Source organism: Nansenia antarctica (assembly GCF_963989245.1).
Source record: "Nansenia antarctica genome assembly, chromosome: 8".
Taxonomy (NCBI): Eukaryota; Metazoa; Chordata; class Actinopteri; order Argentiniformes; family Microstomatidae; genus Nansenia; species Nansenia antarctica.
The window spans coordinates 11101277-11124299 of NC_137678.1; the positions used below are offsets into that span (position 1 = coordinate 11101277).

General features: G+C 47.5%; 1 protein-coding gene across 1 annotated transcript; it reads left to right on the forward strand.

Annotated features, from left to right (window-relative positions):
- Positions 1-2367: 2367 nt before the first annotated feature.
- On the forward strand, positions 2368-15407 carry LOC308163861 (structural maintenance of chromosomes protein 5-like; the record flags this gene model as incomplete). The annotated part of the gene is made up of 15 exons (XM_080538045.1): positions 2368-2490; positions 3342-3455; positions 4097-4191; positions 4350-4482; positions 4931-5095; positions 5593-5690; positions 6080-6203; positions 6511-6633; positions 6769-6897; positions 8275-8370; positions 8821-8925; positions 9169-9288; positions 11850-12029; positions 15013-15108; positions 15252-15407. The coding sequence occupies 15 exons, from the start codon at positions 2368-2370 to the stop codon at positions 15405-15407; spliced, it is 1857 nt and encodes a 618-aa protein (XP_080394171.1).
- Positions 15408-23023: the final 7616 nt, after the last annotated feature.

Below are 23023 nucleotides of genomic sequence, written 5' to 3' on the forward strand. Positions count from 1 at the left end.
TGAAACCCTTTCCACAGTGGGAGCAGGTGTACGGCTTCTCTCCTGTGTGTATTCTCTCATGGACCTTCAGTTTGATGGACGTAGTGAAACTCTTCCCACAGTGGGAGCAGGTGTACGGCTTCTCTCCTGTGTGTATTCTCTCATGGACCTTCAGGTTCATGGATGCAGTGAAACTCTTCCTACATAGGATGCAGGTGTACGGCTTCTCTCCTGTGTGTATTCTCTGATGGTCCTTTAACGTTCCTGACTGAGTGAAACCCTTCCCACAGTGGGAGCAGGTGTACAGCTTCTCTACTGTGTGTATTCTCTCATGGACCTTCAGAGTGTCTTGCCTATTGAAACTCTTCCCACAGTGGGTGCACACGTATGGCTTCTCTCCTGTGTGTATTCTCTGATGGTCCTTTAAGCTTCCTGACTGAGTGAAACCCTTCCCACAGTGGGAGCAGGTGTACGGCTTCTCTCCTGTGTGTATTCTCTCATGGACCTTCAGTTTGATGGACGTAGTGAAACTCTTCCCACAGTGGGAGCAGGTGTACGGCTTCTCTCCTGTGTGTATTCTCTCATGGACCTTCAGGTTCATGGATGTAGTGAAACTCTTCCCACACTGGGAGCAGTAGTATGGCCTCTCTCCTGTAAAATTTGGAACATACGCAGGATTATAACAAGATAAGAGCAACAAAGTGGTTCCATAGGCTTCACAGTGCCATGTAACAATATCTCTGGGGTCTGAAGAATACAAGAGGAGAATAGTAAGCAGATTTAAAAAGCAAAATTAATGAATGAAGATTACTAACCGTGATTTTTTGGGAGAGAAAGAGAAAGAGAGAGAGGAAGCTATGTACACATAATAGTCATGTTTTTTGAACCCTTAAAACCACTTCACTTGTCTGCTTTATGAACTGTAGTATCATTGTGTGCCGTGTTATTCACGGACAAACACGGTGCCCTTTGCGGGTTAATAACTTCGGTTTACCGTGGGTTAGGATAACAATTCAAATACAATTCGAATCCAAAACCATTTGAATGGTATCGATCCTACACTCCTATCACCGTCGACAGCGCGGAGCGAATTCCCGGGTAGAAATATTCTCTGCCCCCGCTGTCAACAGGAGTTTCATCCAGCAGCAAGCGGTGCTTTGCGGGTTAATAACTTTGGATTACCGTGGGTTAGGATAACAATTCCATCGTGTCCGGATAGAGGAGAGGACAGGGAATCCAAAACCATTTGAATGGTATCGATCCTACACTCCTATCACCGTCGACAGCGCGGAGCGAATTCCCTGTTAAAACGTTTCTCTGCCCCCGCTGTCAACGGGACTTTCAACCAGCAGCAAGCGGTGCTGCGAGCAGCAGCGGCCGGGTGAACTCCCGGTTCATTGAGTTTACGGTTAAAAGCATAACTTCTCGGGGTGTCAGCGCGGTGGTTAAGGGCTCAAAATGACCGTATACCGATGGTGAAGTTAGCAAAGGAGTATTGTGTTTCTACCACATTCACAGCCGGTGTTATTCACGGGCAAAGACGGTGCATAATAGCGATTTTTGTGTTATGCTTGTTGTAAATAAAAGTTCTATGATGCATTGAAATAACATTAAACTAAGATAATACGATAGTCAGCATAATTTTTCTAATCTTTATTAATAAGCTATTACAGAAACTGTAGTGACATTTTCCAAGAGCGAATGTGGTATTTCAAGATGGCGGTTAGTGAAGAAATCTATGAACATGGGATGACGATTTCCATTGACCAATCAACGGTGTGCAGCGTCACACGTCACACGCAGCCTGGCAAAAAGGTTCCGGGTCTAAATTTAGACCCTGGTATCGAAGGGGAGCTAAAGAAGCGAGCCGAACCGACCTGACCCGACCCGGGCTGGCACGATAGTGGAAAAGGGGCTTTAGGGTTAGGCTTTTTGGCTCTGAAAGAATGTCTGCTGACAAAGGGGTGTTTTATGACATCTAGGGCTGCAACAACGAATCGATTAAATCGATAAAAATCGATAACGAAAAGTGTGAGTTCTGGCGAAGCGTCAGCTAAATGACTGTAATGTAATGCGATAGCCAGTGAGTGTTTGCTCGCATTCATGAATTCAATATTGCATGACAAGTGTATTTAGCTAGCTGGCTAACGTCAGTGGTAGAGCAGAGGTGATAAGCTAAAGGCTAGCTAGTGGTAGCCTACCAAGCTACCCGTGAGTTAGAGTGAGGCACTGGACTGTCGCCTAGCCTATTGTATGGAGTGAGAGGACACATTGCATTGTTTTGGAGCATATCTGTTATATAACAAGCTGTCTCTCTCTCCTAGTGTTGAGGAATAAACTGTTCATTCTCTCCTAGTGTTGAGGAACAAGCTGCGGAGCCTGGACGACATGATGAACATAAAGGAGGAGAAGCTGAGGGGGCGGTCCAGGGACACCTACGCTGCCCTCCAGTGGCTGAGGCAGAACAGAAAAATCTTCGCCGGCAACGTCTATGAACCCATGCTGCTAGTGGTGAGATCACAGAACCACCTCTATGAACCCATGCTGCTAGTGGTGAGAGCAGAGATCCACCTCTAGAACCCATGCTGCTAGTTGCTAGTGGTGAGATCACAGAACCACCTCTATGAACCCATGCTGCTAGTTGCTAGTGGTGAGATCACAGAACCACCTCTATGAACCCATGCTGCTAGTTGCTAGTGGTGAGATCACAGAACCACCTCTATGAACCCATGCTGCTAGTTGCTAGTGGTGAGATCACAGAACCACCTCTATGAACCCATGCTGCTAGTTGCTAGTGGTGAGAGCACAGAGTAGCACTCGTATTACTGTGGGAGAACGGCGGGGCAGAGCAGAGTAGCTTGCCCTGAGCGGTGATCATACTCACGACCTACCGGCCGCGCTAGCTACAACACCAAGGGCTGGTTTCACAGACAAGGGTTAATCCTAGTCCTGGACTACATCACACTTTCAATGTAAAAAATCCCCATTGAAGATGCTTTTTAGTCTAGGATTAGGCTTAGGCCTCGTCTGTGAACCCGGCCCAAAGACTGATTGAACCCTCCCCTGTGACTCCTTCCTGGAGTTCAGACTGATTGACCCCTCCCCTGTGACTCCTTCCTGTAGTTCAGACTGATTGACCCCTCCCCTGTGACTCCTTCCTGGAGTTCAGACTGATTGACCCCTCCCCTGTGACTCCTTCCTGGAGTTCAGACTGATTGACCCCTCCCCTGTGACTCCTTCCTGTAGTTCAGACTGATTGACCCCTCCCCTGTGACTCCTTCCTGGAGTTCAGACTGATTGACCCCTCCCCTGTGACTCCTTCCTGGAGTTCAGACTGATTGACCCCTCCCCTTCCTCCTCAGATCAACGTCCGCGAGGCTCGTTTCGCCAAGTACGTGGAGAACCACATCAGCTTCAACGACCTGCGCTCCTTCGTCTTCCAGAGGAAGGACGACATGGAGATGTTCCTCACGGAGGTGAGAGCAGGGGTCAGAGGTCAGGGTTCACAGACCAGTGTACTACGGTTGAGCCCTGAAGGGAAAATTATTATTATTATTATTATTATTTTTCAACTGACGAAAAGGAAACATATTCAGTATAGAGAGGTGAAGTGGTTCAACAAAATGTACTCTGTGAAGCCAAAAAAATTGCAATTAGAATGTCACTAGAGGGCCAAGGGTGACTTTATTCAACAAAAATGGGACTGGGGGAGGGAGGGAGGAGAAACTCAGGCTGGAGGAGCAGGTCAGGGTGAGGTGGGAGGGGGGGACTGGGGGAGGAGGGGAGAGAGGGACTGGGGGAGGGAGGGAGGAGAGGAGGGAGGGAGGGAGAGACTGGGGGGGAGGGGGGAGGAAGGTAGGGACTGGGGGAAGGAGGGAGGGAGGGACTGGGGGAAGGAAGGAGGGGAGGGAGGGACTGGGGGAGAGAGGGAGGGAGGAAGGTAGGGACTGGGGGAGGGATAATAAAATAAATGATGATGCTTAATTTTGGAGCCAATCAAAGTACTGTTGCTAGGTAAACACCACATAAAAGACTTGCAAACCAACTGCATTTTTGACCCAGGCTTCTGAGCTCTCTACTTGGTGTAAAATGTTAAATAAACCTGCTCCGTCCTCAGTGCCGTGACAAGCAGAACCTGAGGGTGAACGCCATCAACGCCCCAGAGGAGTCCTGTGCCAACCGACCCCCCTCTCGACCCCTCGAGTCCCTGAGGTCAGCGCTTTAACCCCGACCCTAACCCTCAACAGGCTACCACACCTAACACCAACCCCACATAAAACACGTGGCACTCTAGGTGGTGAGTGTTCCGGAATTCTTTGGCGGTTGGTGAGTTAACCGCCTGTTTTGCGGCCTTGTTCTTGGTGTTCCAGGCATTTCGGCTTCTTCTCGTACCTGCGCGAGCTCTTCGACGCCCCTGACGAGGTCATGAGCTACCTCTGCAACCAGTACAAGGTGCATGACGTCCCCGTGGGGACGGTTGAGACCAAGTCCATGATCAAGACGGTAGGTCTCTGAGGGAGCCGCAGGGGAGGCTGGTGGAGGTAGAAATTGGAGGACAATCAATCAATCAATCAAATGTAAACTCCTCAAAAAAAAGTTTGGAAACGTTATTTCAGTCGATTCTTCCTCCCCTTTAATAATACCAATTGGTATTGTATTTTATATCGTTGGAAAGCCTGATTAGTCACCTTTACAAGGTACAACTTGTAAGGATCATGCATTCGTGGAATGAGTAACACAGCTAAACGTGTGGGTAGCGGCCCAAAAAATAAATAAACCGTGGGTAGCGGTTTATTTATATAGCACATGACACTTGTCAACCAAAGTGCTTTACAGTAAAAGTACTCCTAAAGTGTAAATAAACAGACAGATAACTCTCTCTCTCTCCCCAACTCCCTGTCTCCCTGTCTCCCTCCCTGTCTCCCTCCCTGTCTCCCTCTCTGTCTCCCAGGTGATACAGGAGCCCTATCTGAAGGTGCTTTACACGGCGGACGAGAAGTACTCTCTGAAGCGCTCTGTCTACTCCAACCATACCAGCACCAGTAACTCAGCTATCAGGCCCTCCCAGTGGCTCATGCTGGCCGTGGACGCGGAGGAGAAACGCAGGGAGGTGGAGGTGGAGGGAGGAGGGGAGGGAGGGAGGTAGGAGGAGGGGAGGGAGAGAGGGACTGGGGGAGGGAGGAGCAGATCAGAGGGAGGGACTGGGGGGGAGGGGAGGGAGGGACTGGGGGAGGGAGGGAGGGAGAGACTGGGGGAGGGAGAGAGGGAGGGAGGTAGGGACTGGGGGAAGGAAGGAGGGAGGGAGGGGGGGACTCGGCGAGGGAAGGAGGGAGGGAGTGGGGGACTGGGGGAAGGAAGGAGGGAGGGAGGGGGGGACTCTGCGAGGGAGGGAGGAGGGGAGGGAGAGACTGGGGGAGGGAGGGAGGTAGGGACTGAGGGAGGGAGGGAGGGACTGGGGCAAGGAAGGAGGGAGGGGGCGACTGGGGGAGGGAAAGTGAGACGGAAGGACGGGCGGGGGGGCTCGGGGGGACGACGACGACATGATCAGCTAAAGTATAAGGTTACACAGGTGAAGTGAAGTTAACCTTTGACCCCCGTGCTGCGGTCGGTCAGGCGATTGAGACCAACATGCAGGCCATCGACGCCCAGGTGGGCGCCATGCAGGAGCGCGCCAGGAAGATAAGCCAGGAAGAAAACTACACAGATATCATGCTCACACACACACACACACACACACACACACACACACACACACACAGATGGACTATACTATACTATTCTATACTATACATATCAGTATGTGGTATACACTCTAGATCGCATAGAACGCATTTTGGAACACAACCAATGTGTCTTCACATGAAAGTGTTTGTCGTATTTATTCTATACCCCCCTCTCTCTCTGTCCTCTCCTCCCTCCCTCCATCCCTCCCTGTCCTCTCTTTCTGTCCTCCCATCCCTCCCTCCCTGTCCTGTCCTTTCCCTCCCTCCCTCCCTGTCCTCTCTCTCTGTCCTCCCCTCCCTCCCTGTCCTCTCCTCCCTCCCTCCCTCCCTGTCCTCTCTGTCCTCCCCCTCCCTCCCTCCCCCCCCTCTCTCTCTAGTCTGAGACAGATGGAGCAGGGTGGTATTGACCTGAGGAAGGCTGAGGAGGACACCAGCGCCCGGGTCTCCTCCGTCAACACCCAGAAGGTGGCCATCGTGGCCGAGTTCATGACCCACATGAAGGTACGTCTGGGTCATGGAGCAGGGCTCAGATACGCACGCGGACACACACACACACACACACACACACACTCACACACACACACACACACACACACCTCACCACTGTGGCTCCTACAGTAGGTCTGGAGTTTATAGGCGTGTCTTCTAATGATACACACGTACAGCATTCACACATTCATGTGTTCCGCTTCTCCTACCCTACCCCCTCCCTCCCTCCCTCCTTCCCTCCCTCCCTCCCTCCCTCTCTCCCTCCCCTCTCCCTCCCTCCCTCTCTCTCTCCCTCCCTCCCTCCCTCCTCCTCTCCTAGTCGAGGGCCATGCTGAGCATGGAGAAGGTGTACATGACTTTGGAGACTGTGAGCCTGACGGCAGAGAAGAGCAAGCTGGAGAACGACTGCAGGGACGGCTCGGCCGAGCACAGGACCCTAGAGGTCAGGAGGTCACACGCACACACACACACACACACACACACACAGTGTCTTACACACGCCATCTCATCACACTCCCACGGTCTGACACAGAAATAATGAGTGTTAACTGTGCGTGTGTGTGTGTGCGTGTGCCAGCAAGTGTACAACCAGCTGGAGCAGTGGAAGGCCCGTTTGACGGACACCTGTAAGCACCTGATGCGGCGGGCCCGGGAGATCTGCAACATGGACCCAGGGGAGGTGGCCGTGCCCCCGGACATGCACAGGGTCAGTTTATTTTAGTGAGTCTGAGCAGAGGCGGAGAGTCAGAGAGATGTGAGGGACAGTAGGGTGGATGCTGAGGCAAGTCATTAAAGGGATAGGCCTACTACAGAATACCCCTCTCCACCTGTTAAGTGTTAAGGTGTTTATGACATAATGTGAAATCGCACAAAGACCTTGATATAAAGCTAATAGTATATATGTTTCATTCAGAGAAAAAAAAATGTGAAGCAGGTTAAATGTAGAATCAGACTGGGGAAATAGAAGAGTTTTGATTGGTGTTATCTGGACATTTGGCTGGTTTGGGGTGTTTCTGACCTAATCATTTGGAATTTCAGGTATTTGGAAACATCAGGGAAGGTGAGGTGAGCAGGCAGGATGAGTATGCAGCAACAAAGGAGGTCAGAGCAGGCAGGCTGAACAGGTAGCAAGAGTAACATACCTGTAGTAGTGCTGTTGAAAGCTTCATTATTTAAGAACCGGTAATTGTAAAAGGAGAGAGTTTGGTTAATGTTTGGTGAAGAGCATATTCGTTGGATAGAGAGGCTTCCCCCCAAAGTGTCCCCCCCCAATGTGTGACTGACTATTTCGCCCTTGGCTTCAACACATCATCACAGTCAGATAATGCATCACTTCTCCCGGAAGATTGTTGCAATTACATATGCTTTGCTATTCACATGTTTATTTATTTTGTTTTCATTGGAACAACACAAAAAAAGCAGAGAAAAAAAGCCAAATCTGATATCATTCCACACAGATCTAAAAAAAAAAGGAAAAAAGGATTGGCACCTAGTTAGATAATGCACCTCTACTCCCAGGAAATTGTTGCAATTTCAAATGCTTTGGTGTTGCAACATTTTTCTGGGAGAAGTGGTGCATTCTCTGATGGAAGTGCAATATTTTGGGCTGTGACTGTATTTCATTAACTCAATAAAAACTCAATATTAACAAAATGTTTACCATTTAAATGGATTGCACTTATATAGCGCCTTTATCCAAAGCACTTTACAACGGCCTCTCATTCACCCATCCACACACACATTCACACACCCGCTCACTGGGAGCAATTTGGGGTTCAGTGTCTTGCCCAAGGACACTTTGACATGTGGCCAGCCGGGGCTCGAACCGCCGATCTGCCAACCTTGCGATCATTAGACACGTGGCTCTACCTCCTGCACCACAGCCGCCCCAACAAGTGCCTTACTCAAGATCACACTAAGTGTTGGTGTTCCCAGGTGGGATTTGAACTCATGACCTTCGGATCACCAGACCAACTCAGTATCCGCCAGGCCACCACTACCCCTATAATTAATTAATGAATTAATTCTTAATGAGTTAATCCATTTACTCCTCCATCCATTCATCTTGTCTTGTGTTCCCCAGGCCTTCAGCCAGCTGCCCACCTCCCTGGATGAGATCGATGCCAGGCTGAACGAGGAGAGGGCCAGAGCAGAATGCTTCACCGGCCTCAGCGAAAACGTACGTGAGAGGGAGAGGGAGAGAGATGAAAGGGGGGGGGGGGGACATTTTGAGGTGATGGAGAGAGGAAAAAAGTAGTTGTCTGTGTGTGTAGGTGACAGATGTGGTGTCCCGGGGGGGGGGGGGGGGTTTGAGGTGATGGATAGAGGAAAAAAGGAGTGTGTGTGTGTGTGTGTGTGTGTGTGTGTATGTGTGTGTGTGAGTGACAGATGTGGTGTCCCCTCCTCCCAGGTGGTGGATGAGTACAACAGGAGAGAGAGGAAGAAATGAGGAGTGTGTGTGTGTGTAAAAGAGAGGAGGTGTGTGTGTGTGTGTGTGTGTGTGTGTGTGTGTGTGTGTGTGTGTGTGTGCGTGTGCGTGTGCGTGTGCGTGTGCGTGTGCGTGTGTGTGTGTGTGTGTAAGAGAGGAGCAGTGTTTGTGTGAGTATGACAGGTGTCCCTCCTCCCCCAGGTGGTGGATGAGTACAACAGGAGAGAGCAGGAGATCAAGAGCCTGGAGAAGGAGTTAGAGGACCGGAGCAACGCCCTGGACACCTACAGACAGAACATATCAGAGGTCACTACACACACCACCCCGCTGTGTGTGTGTGTGTGTGTGTGTGTGTGTGTGTGTGTGTGCGTGTATGATATCTGTGTAGTTTCCTGGCAAAAATCTAAATGTTGTTTCTCTCTTTTTCTCTCTCCTCCTCTTTCCCCCCCTCTCCCTCTCTGTGTGGCGCACACACACACACACACTCACACACTCACACACACACACACACACACTCACACACACTCACACACACATACACACACTCAGGCGAAGGAGCTTTGGTTGAACCCTCTGAAGCAGCTGGTGGAACAGATCAATGAGAAGTTCAGTGCTTTCTTCCGCTCCATGCAGTGTGCCGGGGAGGTGGACCTGCACTCTGAGAGCGAGGTATGCACACTAACCACACACACACACGCACGCACACACACACACACACACACACACACACACACACACACACACACATACACACCCTCTTTGACCCTCTGTATCGGTGTGATAAAGGAGAACTATCTCCTCCTTCCTCTCTGTCTGTCTGGGAGTGCTAGCCACACTCCACCAGTCATTGGAGCTGGTGTCTGGCTCCAGAGAAAAGGAGAAGAGACGTGCAGTCAAACATCTGTCAAATACATTTATTAAAACAGAATCAATTTAACAGTCAACCCTTGTTTTTCGGAGAGAGAAGGCATAGCTCACTTTTTTTCTTCCAGAGCAGAAACACACAGCTTTATCGACTTTGTCCTTGGCAAAGACCATCTGTTGTTTAGGGAGATAGGCGATGAACTCAACAACAGGGTAGGTGTATGTTTAGACGAAACGAGAGAGTGGAGGCCATTTGGGGACTGACTCACGACCCAGAGAAATGTTTATAGGAGACCCAGGAACAACCCGAGGGGGTTCAAATTGATTCTTTAACTCACCAACTGCCAAAGAATTCCGGAACACTCACCACCTCGAGTGCCAAGTGTTTTATGTGGTGTTTACCTAGCAACAACCTAGCAACAATGTTTTGTTTTACCAGCTCAGTGGCCTTTGCGGTTAGAGATGTCCGCCCTGAGATTGGGAGGTCGTGAGTTCGATCCCCGGCCCCGGAGTCATACCAAAGAATATATAGATGGTACCCGATGCCTCCCTGCTTGGCACTCAGCATTAAGGGTTGGATTGGGGGTAAGACCCTACGACATACCAGCGTCATGTCCAGGGGGTGTACTTGTACTTGTACATCAAGCCACCTCACGCTACGGAAACAGGAGATAGGCTCCTGCCGCCTACGGGTCCCTTAGGCTCGAGAACCATCGGTTCTCAAGGCTTACTTACTACTTACTACCTAGCAACAATGCTTTGATTGGCTACAAAATGAACCATCATCATTTATGCATCTCTGGTGAATACAGTCACCCCATGGCACTCAAGAACATTGACAATTTGGGAGACTGACTTTATTCACCCTCTCGGCACTGAATGAGTTAACACTGGTAGCAGCAGAGAGGTGCCATGTGTGTGTGTGTGTGTGTCAGGGTTTCCGTTAACCGGTAATTACCGGTCTTTGTCCGGTAACATTTGTTGAAGTCCGACAAACTGAAAACTCGTCGGACAAAATGTCCGGTGAAAATAATCACCACCATTCTCAGCTGAGCACCAAACACACACACACCCACACACACACACTGCCCGAGAGAGAAGGACCCGCCCCCTCCAGCCAGCCTATAGGCTAACCAAAGGGGGCGGGTCCTTCTCTCTCGGGCAGTGCCGCGCGTGCACGAGTGTGTGTGTGTCCGGTGCCCAGCCGAAAATGGTGGCCCGAAGCGGAAAGCCTTATCTTTATCGCACAATAACAAGGATAACAAACGAAACGGACAACATTTACACTAAGACAGTGTGCGAATTAAATCACGGTGTGCGGGGGAGCCCAGGGATTCAAGCAACAAAAAGAAAATCTCCTGACGGAAAAAAAAGTTCTGGCCAAATCGGGGCCGGTGGCTTTCCGCGCGCGTGCGATGTTCCGTTCTACGTTCTAATGCTTTGACTTTTCTTTCGAAAAATGTGAATACATTTCCGCGTTGTCGAAAATCAATGACACATCGCTAGTCAACTAACACGGCTTGTTTTATGAGCCTGCTAACAATGTAAAGTAGTGTTGTAAGATGGAGACAAACTTCAGCTATATGATCTAACAGCCGGTCTTCAGGACGACATACAGACCCGTATGAGCTTACAGGGCTATCCCCTAAGTATGATTTGACAGGCAGCTAAACGAAAATGCCTTCCCAACCAGCGAGACCTGGGGGGTGTTCCATCAACGTCGCCAAAGGAAAACCTAGGCCCACTTCGCCAAGTCCCGCGAGACTCTTAAAAAGATCCAGGCATATCTTGATAGATCTCGCGAGACTTGTCAAAACAAGCCCAGACTTTCCTCCAGCGACGTCGATGGAACACCCCCCTGGTTATAGAAATGACGTTGTTTTATTGATATTTTTTTTTAAAAAGGGTAAAACTGGAAAGAGAAAATTGAAAACTCACATTAATCCCAAACAATTTAACAAACTTCAGTTAACGTAATGTGGAGTCCGTTCATTGATCGATGCTGTCTGTTCAGTTCCCAGTGAGGCGCCCGTTCAGCGCTGGACATAATGGCATAGCGCGCATGCGAATCATGTTATATTATTATATAGCTCGCATCTAATCGTATCGGATGAGAAATAGACATTAAATGGCATATATAGGCCGCTACACAACAGTAATCACCGCGACAAACAGCTATATTAGATTTGGAGAAAAAAAAAATATGATTTTGAAAAAAAAAATTTGTATTATATTTTAATATGATGACCGGAATAATTCACGTTTGTCCGGTAAATCGAAATCTTCCCGGACACGATGTCCGGCGGCAAATTTTTCTAACGGAAACCCTGGTGTGTGTGTGTGTGACTCAGGTCTGCCCCCTGCAGGAGGAGTACGACAAGTACGGCATCCGTATCCGGGTGAAGTTCCGTAACAACACGGAGCTGCACGAGCTGACGGCCCACCACCAGAGCGGCGGGGAGCGCAGCGTGTCCACCATGCTCTACCTCATGGCCCTGCAGGAGCTGAACCGCTGCCCCTTCAGAGTGGTGGACGAGATCAACCAGGTACCACACACACACACACACACGCACACACAGAGACAGACACATACAGAGACATACACACACAGAGAGACAGACAGACACACACCCCTTCAGAGTGGTGGACGAGATCAACCAGGTACCACACACACACACACACACACACACACACACACACACAGAGACAGACACACACACACACACACAGAGACAGACACACACACACACACACACACACACACACACACAGAGAGACAGACACACGCACACACACACAATCACACACACACGCACAGAGACAGACAGACACACACCCCTTCAGAGTGGTGGACGACATTAACCAGGTACCACACACACACACACACACACACGCACAGAGACAGACAGACACACACCCCTTCAGAGTGGTGGACGAGATCAACCAGGTACCACACACACACACACACACACACACACACACACACACACACACACACACACACACACACACTCACACACACACAGAGACAGACACACACACACACACACACACACACATACAGAGACATACACACACAGAGAGACAGACAGACACACACCCCTTCAGAGTGGTGGACGAGATCAACCAGGTACCACACACACACACACACACACACACACACACACACACACACACACACACACACACAGGGTGTGTGTCTGTCTGTCTCTGTGACAGCTTGACAGTGCACCTGAAATGCAATCATGTCATCATGGACCAGAATCTCAAAGGAATGTTTCTTGTCTTGTAGAATCAAGGCCATGAAGAATTGAGGTTGTTCTGAGAGCAAAGGGAGGCCCTACTCAGTGTTAGTGTAGTGTTCCTAATAAAGTGTTGCGTGAGTGTGTATATAAAGTATATCTCAAAAGTGAGTACACCCTTTAGATTTTTGCAAATATTCTGTTATATCCTTTCAGGGGATAACATTATCCTACTGTAACTTTGATATAACTTAAAGTAGTCAGTGTGCTGCTTGAATAACAGTATAGATGTATTGTCCTTTGAAAATTACTCAGTACACAGCTGTTAATGTCTAAACAGCTGGCAACAAAAGTGAGTACACCCCATAGTGAACATGTCCTAATTGTGCCCAATTATGTTGTTTTCCCGCCCTGGTGTCATGTGACTCGTTAGTGTTACAAGGATTCAGGTGTAAATGATAAGCAGGGCTGTTAAATTTTGTGTTTTGGGCACAATTCTCTCTGAATGCTGGACAACATGGCACCTCATGGCAAGGAACTCTCTGGGCGGCTGAAAAAAAGGATTATTGCGCTTCACAAAGATGGCCTTGGCTATAAGAAGATTGCCAACACCCTGAAAATGAGTTGCAGCACAGTGGCTAAGATCATACAGCGGTTTTCCAGGACAGGTTCCACTCGGAACAGGCCTCGCCAGGGTCGACCAAAGAAGTTGAGTCCACGTGCTCAGCGTCATATCCAGAGGTTGGTTTCCAAAAATAGACGTGCGAGTGCTTCCAGCATTGCTGCAGAGGTTGCAGAAGTGGGATGTCAGCCTGTCAGTGCCCAGACCATACGCCGCACACTGCATCAAATCGGTTTGTATGGCCGTCGCCCCAGACAGAAGCCTCTTCTGAAACCGATGCATAAGAAAGCCCGCAAACAGTTTGCTGAAGACAATGAATCCAAGAACATGAGTTACTGGAACTATGTCCTGTGGTCTGATGAGACCAAAATAAACCTGTTTGGGTCAGATGGTGTCCGGCGTGTGTGGCGGCACCCTGGTGACGAGTACCAAGACAAATGTGTTTTGCCTACAGTCAAGCATGGTGGTGGCAGCATCATGGTCTGGGGCTGCATGAGTGCTGCCGGCACTGGGGAGCTGCATTTCATTGAGGGACACATGAATTCCAATATATACTGTGACATCCTGCAGCAGAGCATGATCCCCTCTCTTCGGAAACTGGGCCGTTTTTTAGGGCAGTTTTCCAACATGATAATGACCCTAAACACACCTCCAAGATGACAACGGCCTTGCTGAAGAAGCTGAAGGTTAAGGTGATGGACTGGCCAAGTATGTCTCCAGACCTAAACCCAATTGAGCACATGTGGGGCATCCTCAAGAGGAAGGTGGAGGAGTGCAAGGTGTCCAACATCCGTGGGCTCCGTGATGTCGTCATGGAGGAGTGGAAGAAGATTCCAGAAGCAACCTGTGCAGCTCTGGTGAATTCCATGCCCAGGAGGGTTAAAGCAGTGCTAGATAACAATGGTGGTCACACAAAATATTGACACTTTGGGCACAATATAGACATGTTCACTATGGGGTGTACTCACTTCTGTTGCCAGCTGTTTAGACATTAACAGCTGTGTACTGAGTAATTTTCAATGGACAATAAATCTATACTGTTATTCAAGCAGCACACTGACTACTTTAAGTTATATCAAAGTTTCATTAAGATAGTGTTATCCCCTGAAAGGATATGACAGAATATTTGCAAAAATCTAAAGGGTGTACTCACTTTTGAGATATACTGTATACAGCGCCCTGCTTGACAGTGAAGCATTTGTTTTTGTTCTTCTGGCTCTACACTACAAAAGGTTGGATTAGAACACACACACACACCACTGCTGCTGCTTCCTACAATTTGTAATAACCAAATACCATGGAACATGGTGTAACAGACACATGCTGAATCACTCCCTGAAGCAATACACCCACACACACACACACTCACACACACACTCCTGCCCTACGCCAGTCCCGTAGGTGGAGTTGACTCTGCCCTCCACCCACACACCTGCCTGCAGGACATGGAGTAATACAGAGGGTTCTGATAGGCTGCGTTCGTAAATTCCCTCAGGAATCTGATCAGCACTCATGGAATGCCTCTTGACCAATCAGATTACGTGGTCCCTTTATGACGTTGAACCCAGTGTGCGCTCAGGCGCTCTCAGAGCGAATTTACGAACGCAGCCAGCTAGAGATGGAACAATAGGGAGGGTTCTGATAGATGTCCATCTCCTCCACCAGGGTATGGACCCGGTCAACGAGAGGAGAGTGTTTGACATCGTGGTCAGGACCGCATGCAAGGAGACCACCTCTCAGTACTTCTTTATCACACCCAAGGTGAGTTACCTGTGTGTGTGTGTGTGTGTGTGTGTGTGTGTGTGTGTGTCTGTGTCTGTGTGTCTGTTCATGTAAATTCACGTGTCTGTCTGTCTGTGTATACATGTAAATTCACGTGTGTGTGTGTGTGTGTGTGTCTCCAGCTCCTGGCCAACCTCCAGTATGCGGAGGAGATGACCATCCTGTGTATCCATAACGGGGCCCACATGCTGCCCCCCAACAAGTGGGAGGAGAAGTCCTTCATCCACCGCAGCAGCCGCCGTAAAGAAGCCACAACCGCTGCAAAAGGCCGGAGCTGAAACCAACAGCGCTGCCCTCCAGCGTTCACATCATCTCCAATCGTTGGTTTGCTGCCGTGTTGATTTTGGAAGGCTATTTTACTTTTTTTAAAATTTAGTCTTAGTCTTTAGACAAAGATGCACATTCGTTTTTAGTCACATTTAGATCCTTCTTTAGTTTTAGCTCACGAAAAACTGAAAACATTTTAGTGTAGTTTTAGTTTACAACAGACACACACACACATTTTAGTCAAATGTTCGTTGATGACTAAAACTAATGTGCATCTTCGTCTGAAGACTGTCACAAACCCGAAGGTAGCGGCAAACAGAAAGGAGTCCACACGTGTTTAACTTAGAAAATTATTTTTATTAACCTAATAAAGCAAATTAAGCTAAATAACCTACTGGTATGTATAAGAATATGGATAAGAATCAGTAGTGTATGCCATGAGTGAATGAGTGTAAAATGTGTGTTGTGTGTGTGTGAGGGGTGTATGTATGTAGTGTAAAAACAGGAGGCCCAAAACCCAGGTAACCAGAGACCTCAACAGGACCCTAGATGGAAGACGGGTAAATGGAAGAGAGAGAGAGAGAGAGAGAGCTGAGGACAAACCCACCATTTATATCCTCAACTCCCCAAACCCAGGTGACACTAGTTAGGCCGACGCCCTCCCCACTCTGCCAAGGCTCCTAAAGGAAACAACAGAACAGCCAATAGGCAGCAGGCAGAGTGGGAGGCGTCACAAGACTAAGACTAAGGCCGCGTTCGTGAATTTGCCGAAGTGCACACTGAGTTCAACGTCAAGTCATTTGATTGGACTAGAGGCTCTGGCGCTCTCAGAGCGAATTTACGAACGCGGCCTAAATGTAAAATAGCCTGCCAAAATTAACACTGGTTTGCAGTTTTTTAGTAATTAATTTGTTTTTTGCAGTATGTTTTTTTTTTTTTGGGGGGGGGGGAGATTTGAAGTACATTGAAGAACATGTTATATATTCCATATTTTGTATATATTGTATTTGTTAAGGCGAGTTGTTAGAGCTAAAATTCAATAAAGGCAGCCTGTTTTGTTTCAAGGTGTATAAGAAAAAGATATTTAATATTCCTCTATAGAAGGAGAAAGTTTACAGGTTCATCAGACGCATCTGATCATTCAAAGTTTCTCAGAAAGTCCAGATCATTCATTTCATCTCAGTATTTATGCTCTCAGGTACCCTCAGGTAAGAGGTCCGCCCTCGGGTGAGGTCTAGACCAATCATGAACAATGGGTGTGGATTTGTACATTGAGGAAGATGATGGGGGATGAAGGTTTAAGGGGGAATCGACCCCCACTTTCTCCTAGAGACACAAATATGTAAAAGGAACACAAAGGACACAAACTGGTTTAGTCTGATCCTAGAGTACTGGGTCTGGGGAAACACAAAGGTCCAAAACTGCTCTAGATGGCTTAGTCCATCTAGGTGTAGGTCAGGAGAAAAGAGAGCAATCAGGTCTTTGTAATCATTTAAATGTGTCTGTTGTCTAGCCAATGTCAAGCTTCAAGTAGAGAAACTGGTTTCATTGTGTGCTTACAACAGGAAATCAGTTCTCTAGACATTCAATTTACTGTGCAGGCCACTCAAGTCCTTCGCCAACGCATCTCTGAACATCTACTGGCCCAAGGAGAACGCAGCAGGGAAATGGCTGCTGTACCTGGTGCAGATCCACAGTAGAGGCATACAGACGGTCCCCTGCTCTCCTGCAACGGAGATCAGTCCAGTCCAACATGCCAGGTTAGGCCCCCCCCTCTCTCTCACATCTATCTATGTATCCATCATCTAAACCTCACAGGAGGCTATATCATTAGGTAGGGGGGGGGGGGGGGGGGGTAGTGGTGGCCTAGTGGTTAGTGAGTTAAACTGGTGATCAAAAGGTCATCAGTTCAAATACCACCTGGGAACACCACCACACTAGCATGCCCTTGAGTACAGCATAATTTAGCCCTAAATTACTCCTGGGAGACTGTCCCTGTAATCTCTTAATTGTAAATCGTTTCGGATGAAAGTGTAAACTGGATCTGTTTAAAATTCCTTTGTTTGACACCCAAAAATGCCAACAAACCTTACACCAACAGTCTGGTAAGTCTGTATATTCATATAACATAAACTTATGTATATATATATGTATAATTATGTGCTTTATTTTACTGCTACATCATATCTAGCGCCGCCGTGATACTGACACCTCTCGAAGACATGAAACTGAACTGGAGGCCTCCTCAAGTGAGGGTGGATTCTCCTTCCTTCCAACAAAAAGGAAATATAAAACCCTGGTAAGAGGAATTTAATTCCCCCAAAATGTGTTTTGTACATTTGTTCAATGCACCCGGTCGTTTAACCTTTTTTGTATGCTACAGTAGCCTATCTGTTCCCTCTTTGAATTGCAGTTGTGTTCGGAAGAGGTGAAATGTGTCGAGATACGCTGCCCCCTGCTGGAGGTGGTGCTCAGCTCACGCCTTTGGAACAGCACTTTCCTTGAGGTACCTATGTACCTTTTCGTATGCCACTTATTCCTCACGTCACATACAACATATTTCTACTGCATATTCCCCTTTATGAAACCGTCATGCTGCTCTCATCCCTCTTTCCCTGCTCGTCCCATCCCAGGACTATAGTTCATTAAACTACCTGGACATTGTGGTGGATGCTACTCTCAGCCTAACAGATTCTCGAGAGAATATTGGGCTCAAGAAGACAGAGGAATCGGGTACACAGGTACTAAATAGGTCCCTTGCAATTCACGTTCATGTTTGTGTTTGGTACCTTTCCTCATTCTCTTGCCATCCATTTCAATGAGCCCATCCTAGGATTTCTCCCTTCGCCAGACGCCACTGCGTCAGACTGTGACAAAGGATAATGGATCTGTGATGCCCCAGTCTTTGTTCTGTGTGTGTGTGTGTGCCTGTTGTGCCTGCGCAGGTGAGGTTGACAGTGTTTCCTGAGAGGAAGCGTTCCCTGTTGTTCAGGAAGGTGGCCTGGTGGATCATCTTCCTGTCAGTCATTGCAGGACTCCTGTTATTGGGTCATCTTGGCTTTGTGCTGTGGAAGGTAACCAATCAGAGGGGGGAATTCATATCCATGCTTTATATTCATGTTGTGTGCGTGTATTCAATAACGTGTGTGTGTGTGTGTCCATCCTTCTAGTGTGGATGCATCAAATGCCCTGTGCATGACAAGACCACTGCACAAGAGGCCTCCCCCAAAGCATGAATACCACAGAACAACCTCGCCCTATGGGATGAAAGACAAATGTTCACTGTGTGGAAAAATTGCAATTTACAACCAGAAAAGACTATTGCAATACTGAAAAAGCCCACAGGACAAGCTTTTTGAAAAATGATTATTCTAAATTTGACTTGACTGAGGTTATATTACCCATGTCGGCATAGTAACAAGCATACGAGAAAGACAAAGCAGTTACTCGACCACAACGGATTGAGAGAGCATCATTGTGAACTGAATTGAGTCGCTGATGCAAGGTTTTCTTTACAATTTTTTAATGAAATGGAAAAAGGCTATTTCCTCATTAATACCAAAACTTGTTACAACAACATCATGAAAATGTTTTGCTATTCTTTCACAGTAATGGAATGTAGTATCTTAGCTGGGAGTGGTGAGAGTCGATGAGAGGTTGTAGTAGTGGTTAACTATTAACATTTTGACCAGAACGTCCTTGAATTGAATACAACAGCCGTTTGGCAAACACACACACACATCATTTAGAATTGTTCACTTTGATAGTCATTTGCTCCTGTACAATAGTGGAATGTTTATCTGGCGTGCCAGACTACTGGTACATAGTAAGCTAGTATGTAGCTTGCTAGCAATTGCTAAATAGTATGGCTTCTTAACCAGGCTAGTGGAATCTAATACTGTTACTCTCCAGATACCTTTACAAACTGGAATAGAAACCAGACCTCTAATATACACACTCACCACTCTTACACAGACTTGCTATCCTATTCATTGTACAAGGTCAGAATTACCTTGAGTAACACTTAAAGTACACTCCCCTCTCAAAAAAGGGATGCGGCAACTTTTCATTCAACAAAAAGTATGCTTCTTCAATAACATTCACAATACATTCTTATTGTGTTGTTCACCATCTTTGTTGCTTTTCTCTACAGACACTTCTCTCCTGTGTGTATTCTCTGGTGTCTCTTTAGGTTTCCTGCCTCACTGAAACTCTGCCCACACTGGGAGCAGTGATATGGCCTCTCTCCTGTGTGTTTTCTCTGGTGTTTCTTTAGGTTCCCTGCCACACTGAAACTCTTCCCACACTGGGAGCAGTAGAATGGCTTCTCTCCTGTGTGTATTCTCTGGTGTTTCTTTAGGTTCCCTGCCACACTGAAACTCTTCCCACACTGGGAGCAGGAGAATGGCTTCTCTCCTGTGTGTATTCTCTGGTGTGTCTTTAGGGATCCTGCCTCACTGAAACTCTGCCCACACTGGGAGCAGCAGAATGGCTTCTCTCCTGTGTGTATTCTCTGGTGTGTCTTTAGGGATCCTGCCTCACTGAAACTCTTCCCACACTGGGAGCAGTAGAATGGCTTCTCTCCTGTGTGTATTCTCTGGTGTCTCTTTAGGTCTCCTGCGTGACTGAAACCCTTCCCACACTGGGAGCAGCAGAATGGCTTCTCTCCTGTGTGTATTCTCTGGTGTTTCTTTAGGGATCCTGCCTCACTGAAACTCTTCCCACACTGGGAGCAGCAGAATGGCTTCTCTCCTGTGTGTATTCTTTGGTGTCTCTTTAGTTTGCTCATATAACCAAATCTCTTTCCACACTGAAGACAAGAGTGAGTCTTCTGTCCTCCTTGAGTCTGTGGTTGTGATTTAAGGTGAGTTGGACAAATGAAACTCTCACTGCAATCTAAACAGTGGTGATTCTTCTGTCTTAAGCTCCTCCTCCTCCGTCTGTGTTGTTTATGGCTTCCTGATGCGGTGGAGCTGGGCTCCATGTCTGAGTCTGGGTTGGAGCTCTCTCCTGTAAGAATAGGAACATATGCAGGATTAGAAACAACATGAGAACAAGGGTGGAGGTTGCAGGGATGCACAGAAAATATTTTGCCAGCTTTGATAGTGTGGGGAAACGCCCCTAATCAATCCTGAACATGCTGGTTAAGGATATGAGACCCTTGTTAACCAGCATGTTCAGGATTGATCCGGTCAGGACGGTGGCTTGCTGGGGTGTGCACGTTGGCATCTTGACAAGATAACTATCATAGAACGCGCCTTCTTAGCACTGTAACGTTAAGACAACATTTTTAGCTAAGTATTTTTGATAGTATAGTATTTTTGATAAGTATCGCTTTGATGACAACGTTACAGCACATAACGTAAAATAATGTAAGAAGGCTTTTAACGTAACGATATCGTTAGCCAATAACAAGGCTAGGCTAACAAAGACACTGGGAGACGCTAGCCAGTGGCAGCTTCAGGGAAGAAAAACGCTTATTTCAGCTCCAAAAAAACATGCGACGACGTCGATTACCAAATATGTCGGCGACGATTTTGGTAATCGACGTCGTCGCGACTAGTCGACTAATCGTGGCAGCCCTAGTAACATGTATAGTGAGAATAGTAGCGGACCAAGGCAGCTCCCTTGTGCGACTCCGAAGTCGCTGTCATATTTCTCAGACACATGATCTCCAAGCTTGACATAGAACATTCTCCCTGTGGTATCTACCATAGAGCCATGAGATGTAAACATGGTATCTACCATAGAGCCATGAGATGTAAACATGGTATCTACCATAGAGCCATGAGATGTAGACATGTGATCTACCATAGAGCCATGAGATGTAAACATGGTATCTACCATAGAGCCATGAGATGTAAACATGGTATCTACCATAGAGCCATGAGATGTAGACATGTGATCTACCATAGAGCCATGAGATGGAAACATGGTATCTACCATAGAGCCTTGAGATGTAGACATGTGATCTACCATAGAGTCATGAGATGTAAACATGGTATCTACCATAGAGCCTTGAGATGTAGACATGGTATCTACCATAGAGCCAGGAGATGGAAACATGGTATCTACTAGGGGTGCAACGGTTCTCGTTTTTTTTACGGACGGTACGGTTTGCGTTCCACGGCTCAATTCACTAGTGAACCGTGATGGTTTTCGGTTTATGCTGCGATTTGGCTGCGTTCGTAAATTAGTTCTGAGAGCGCCGCAACAGTTTGAGGAAGCCCCGGATTCCTACAAGTCTGCGGTGTGGGGTCATTTCGCTTTTCCCGTTGAATACGACAATAAGGGGGGGAAAACAGTGGACAGAAATATTACTGTCTGCAAGCTCTGCTTAAAGCGTGTGCCATATGCAAATGGTTGCACCTCTAACATGAACCAGCATATTCGCCGCTACCACTCAACGATAACACTGACTGGGAGCAGGAAAGCCAGTCAGGTAGCGTCAGTGAGCAGACAGCAGTCTCTCTCTGATGCGTTCGGACAGACGTACACTACCACTTCAGAGAAACACAAAAAAATAACCAATGCAGTGGGGATGTTCATTGCAAAGGATTTGCAGCCCTTTTCGGTGGTTGGAGATTTGGGTTTTCGAAATCTGATAAAAACTCTCGAGCCCCGTTACAGTGTCCCCTCCCGTACATCATTCAGCACCAAAATAATCCCCGGTATTTACCAAACAACGCGCAGAGGCATTGAAGACGATTTGGCAAAAACACAGAGCTTTGCACTGACTACGGAGGGTTGGACCTCCCGGTCAACGGAGAGTTACCTCACTGTCACGGTCCACTACATGTCACCGGATTGGGAGATGAAGAGCGCAGTACTGCAAACTCGTCCACTATACGAAAGCCATACCAGCGCGCACCTGGCAGAGGAACTAACAAATGCAGTGACTGAGTGGAAGTTGGAGAGGCCAAACATAACAATTCCCGTAACAACAGACAACGCAGCAAATATCGTAAATGCGATCCATGAAGCTGGTGGACTGGGGCCACAGATCGGCTGCTTTGCGCACGTCGTAAATCTCGCCGCCAAGAAGGCAGTGGCAATAACCCCGGTGTCCCGCCTCCTGGGTAAGATCAGACATGCAGTCACTTTCTTCCACAAAAGCACCACAGCCCACCATATTCTGACAATTAAACAAGATATGTTAGACTTACCAAAACACAAATTAATCCACGATGTCGCAACTCGTTGGAATACAACACATGACATGTTGGAACGCTATGTGGAAAGTGTTACTTTTGTAGTGTGAATTTGTTTTCCTCCTGTTTGTATACGGGCTACCAGCTGTCAAGGCTAAAGTGCACTTTTACTTTCGAAAGTGTTTATTTATTTTTGGACATTTGAAAGTGTTTTTTGTTTATATACAATTATATATACATAACATATACATGTGTATGTTAAAGTTCCATATTATGTATAAGCAAAATAAAGTAAAGTAACAGTTTGTAAATAAATAGTAGCATTTGTTTCTGAACCGAACCGTACCGAAAACCGTGACCCAAAATACCGAACCGTACCGAACCGTGGGCCAACTGAACCGTTGCACCCCTAGTATCTACCATATAGTCAGGAGATGCAAACATGGTATCTACCATAGAGCCATGAGATGTAGACA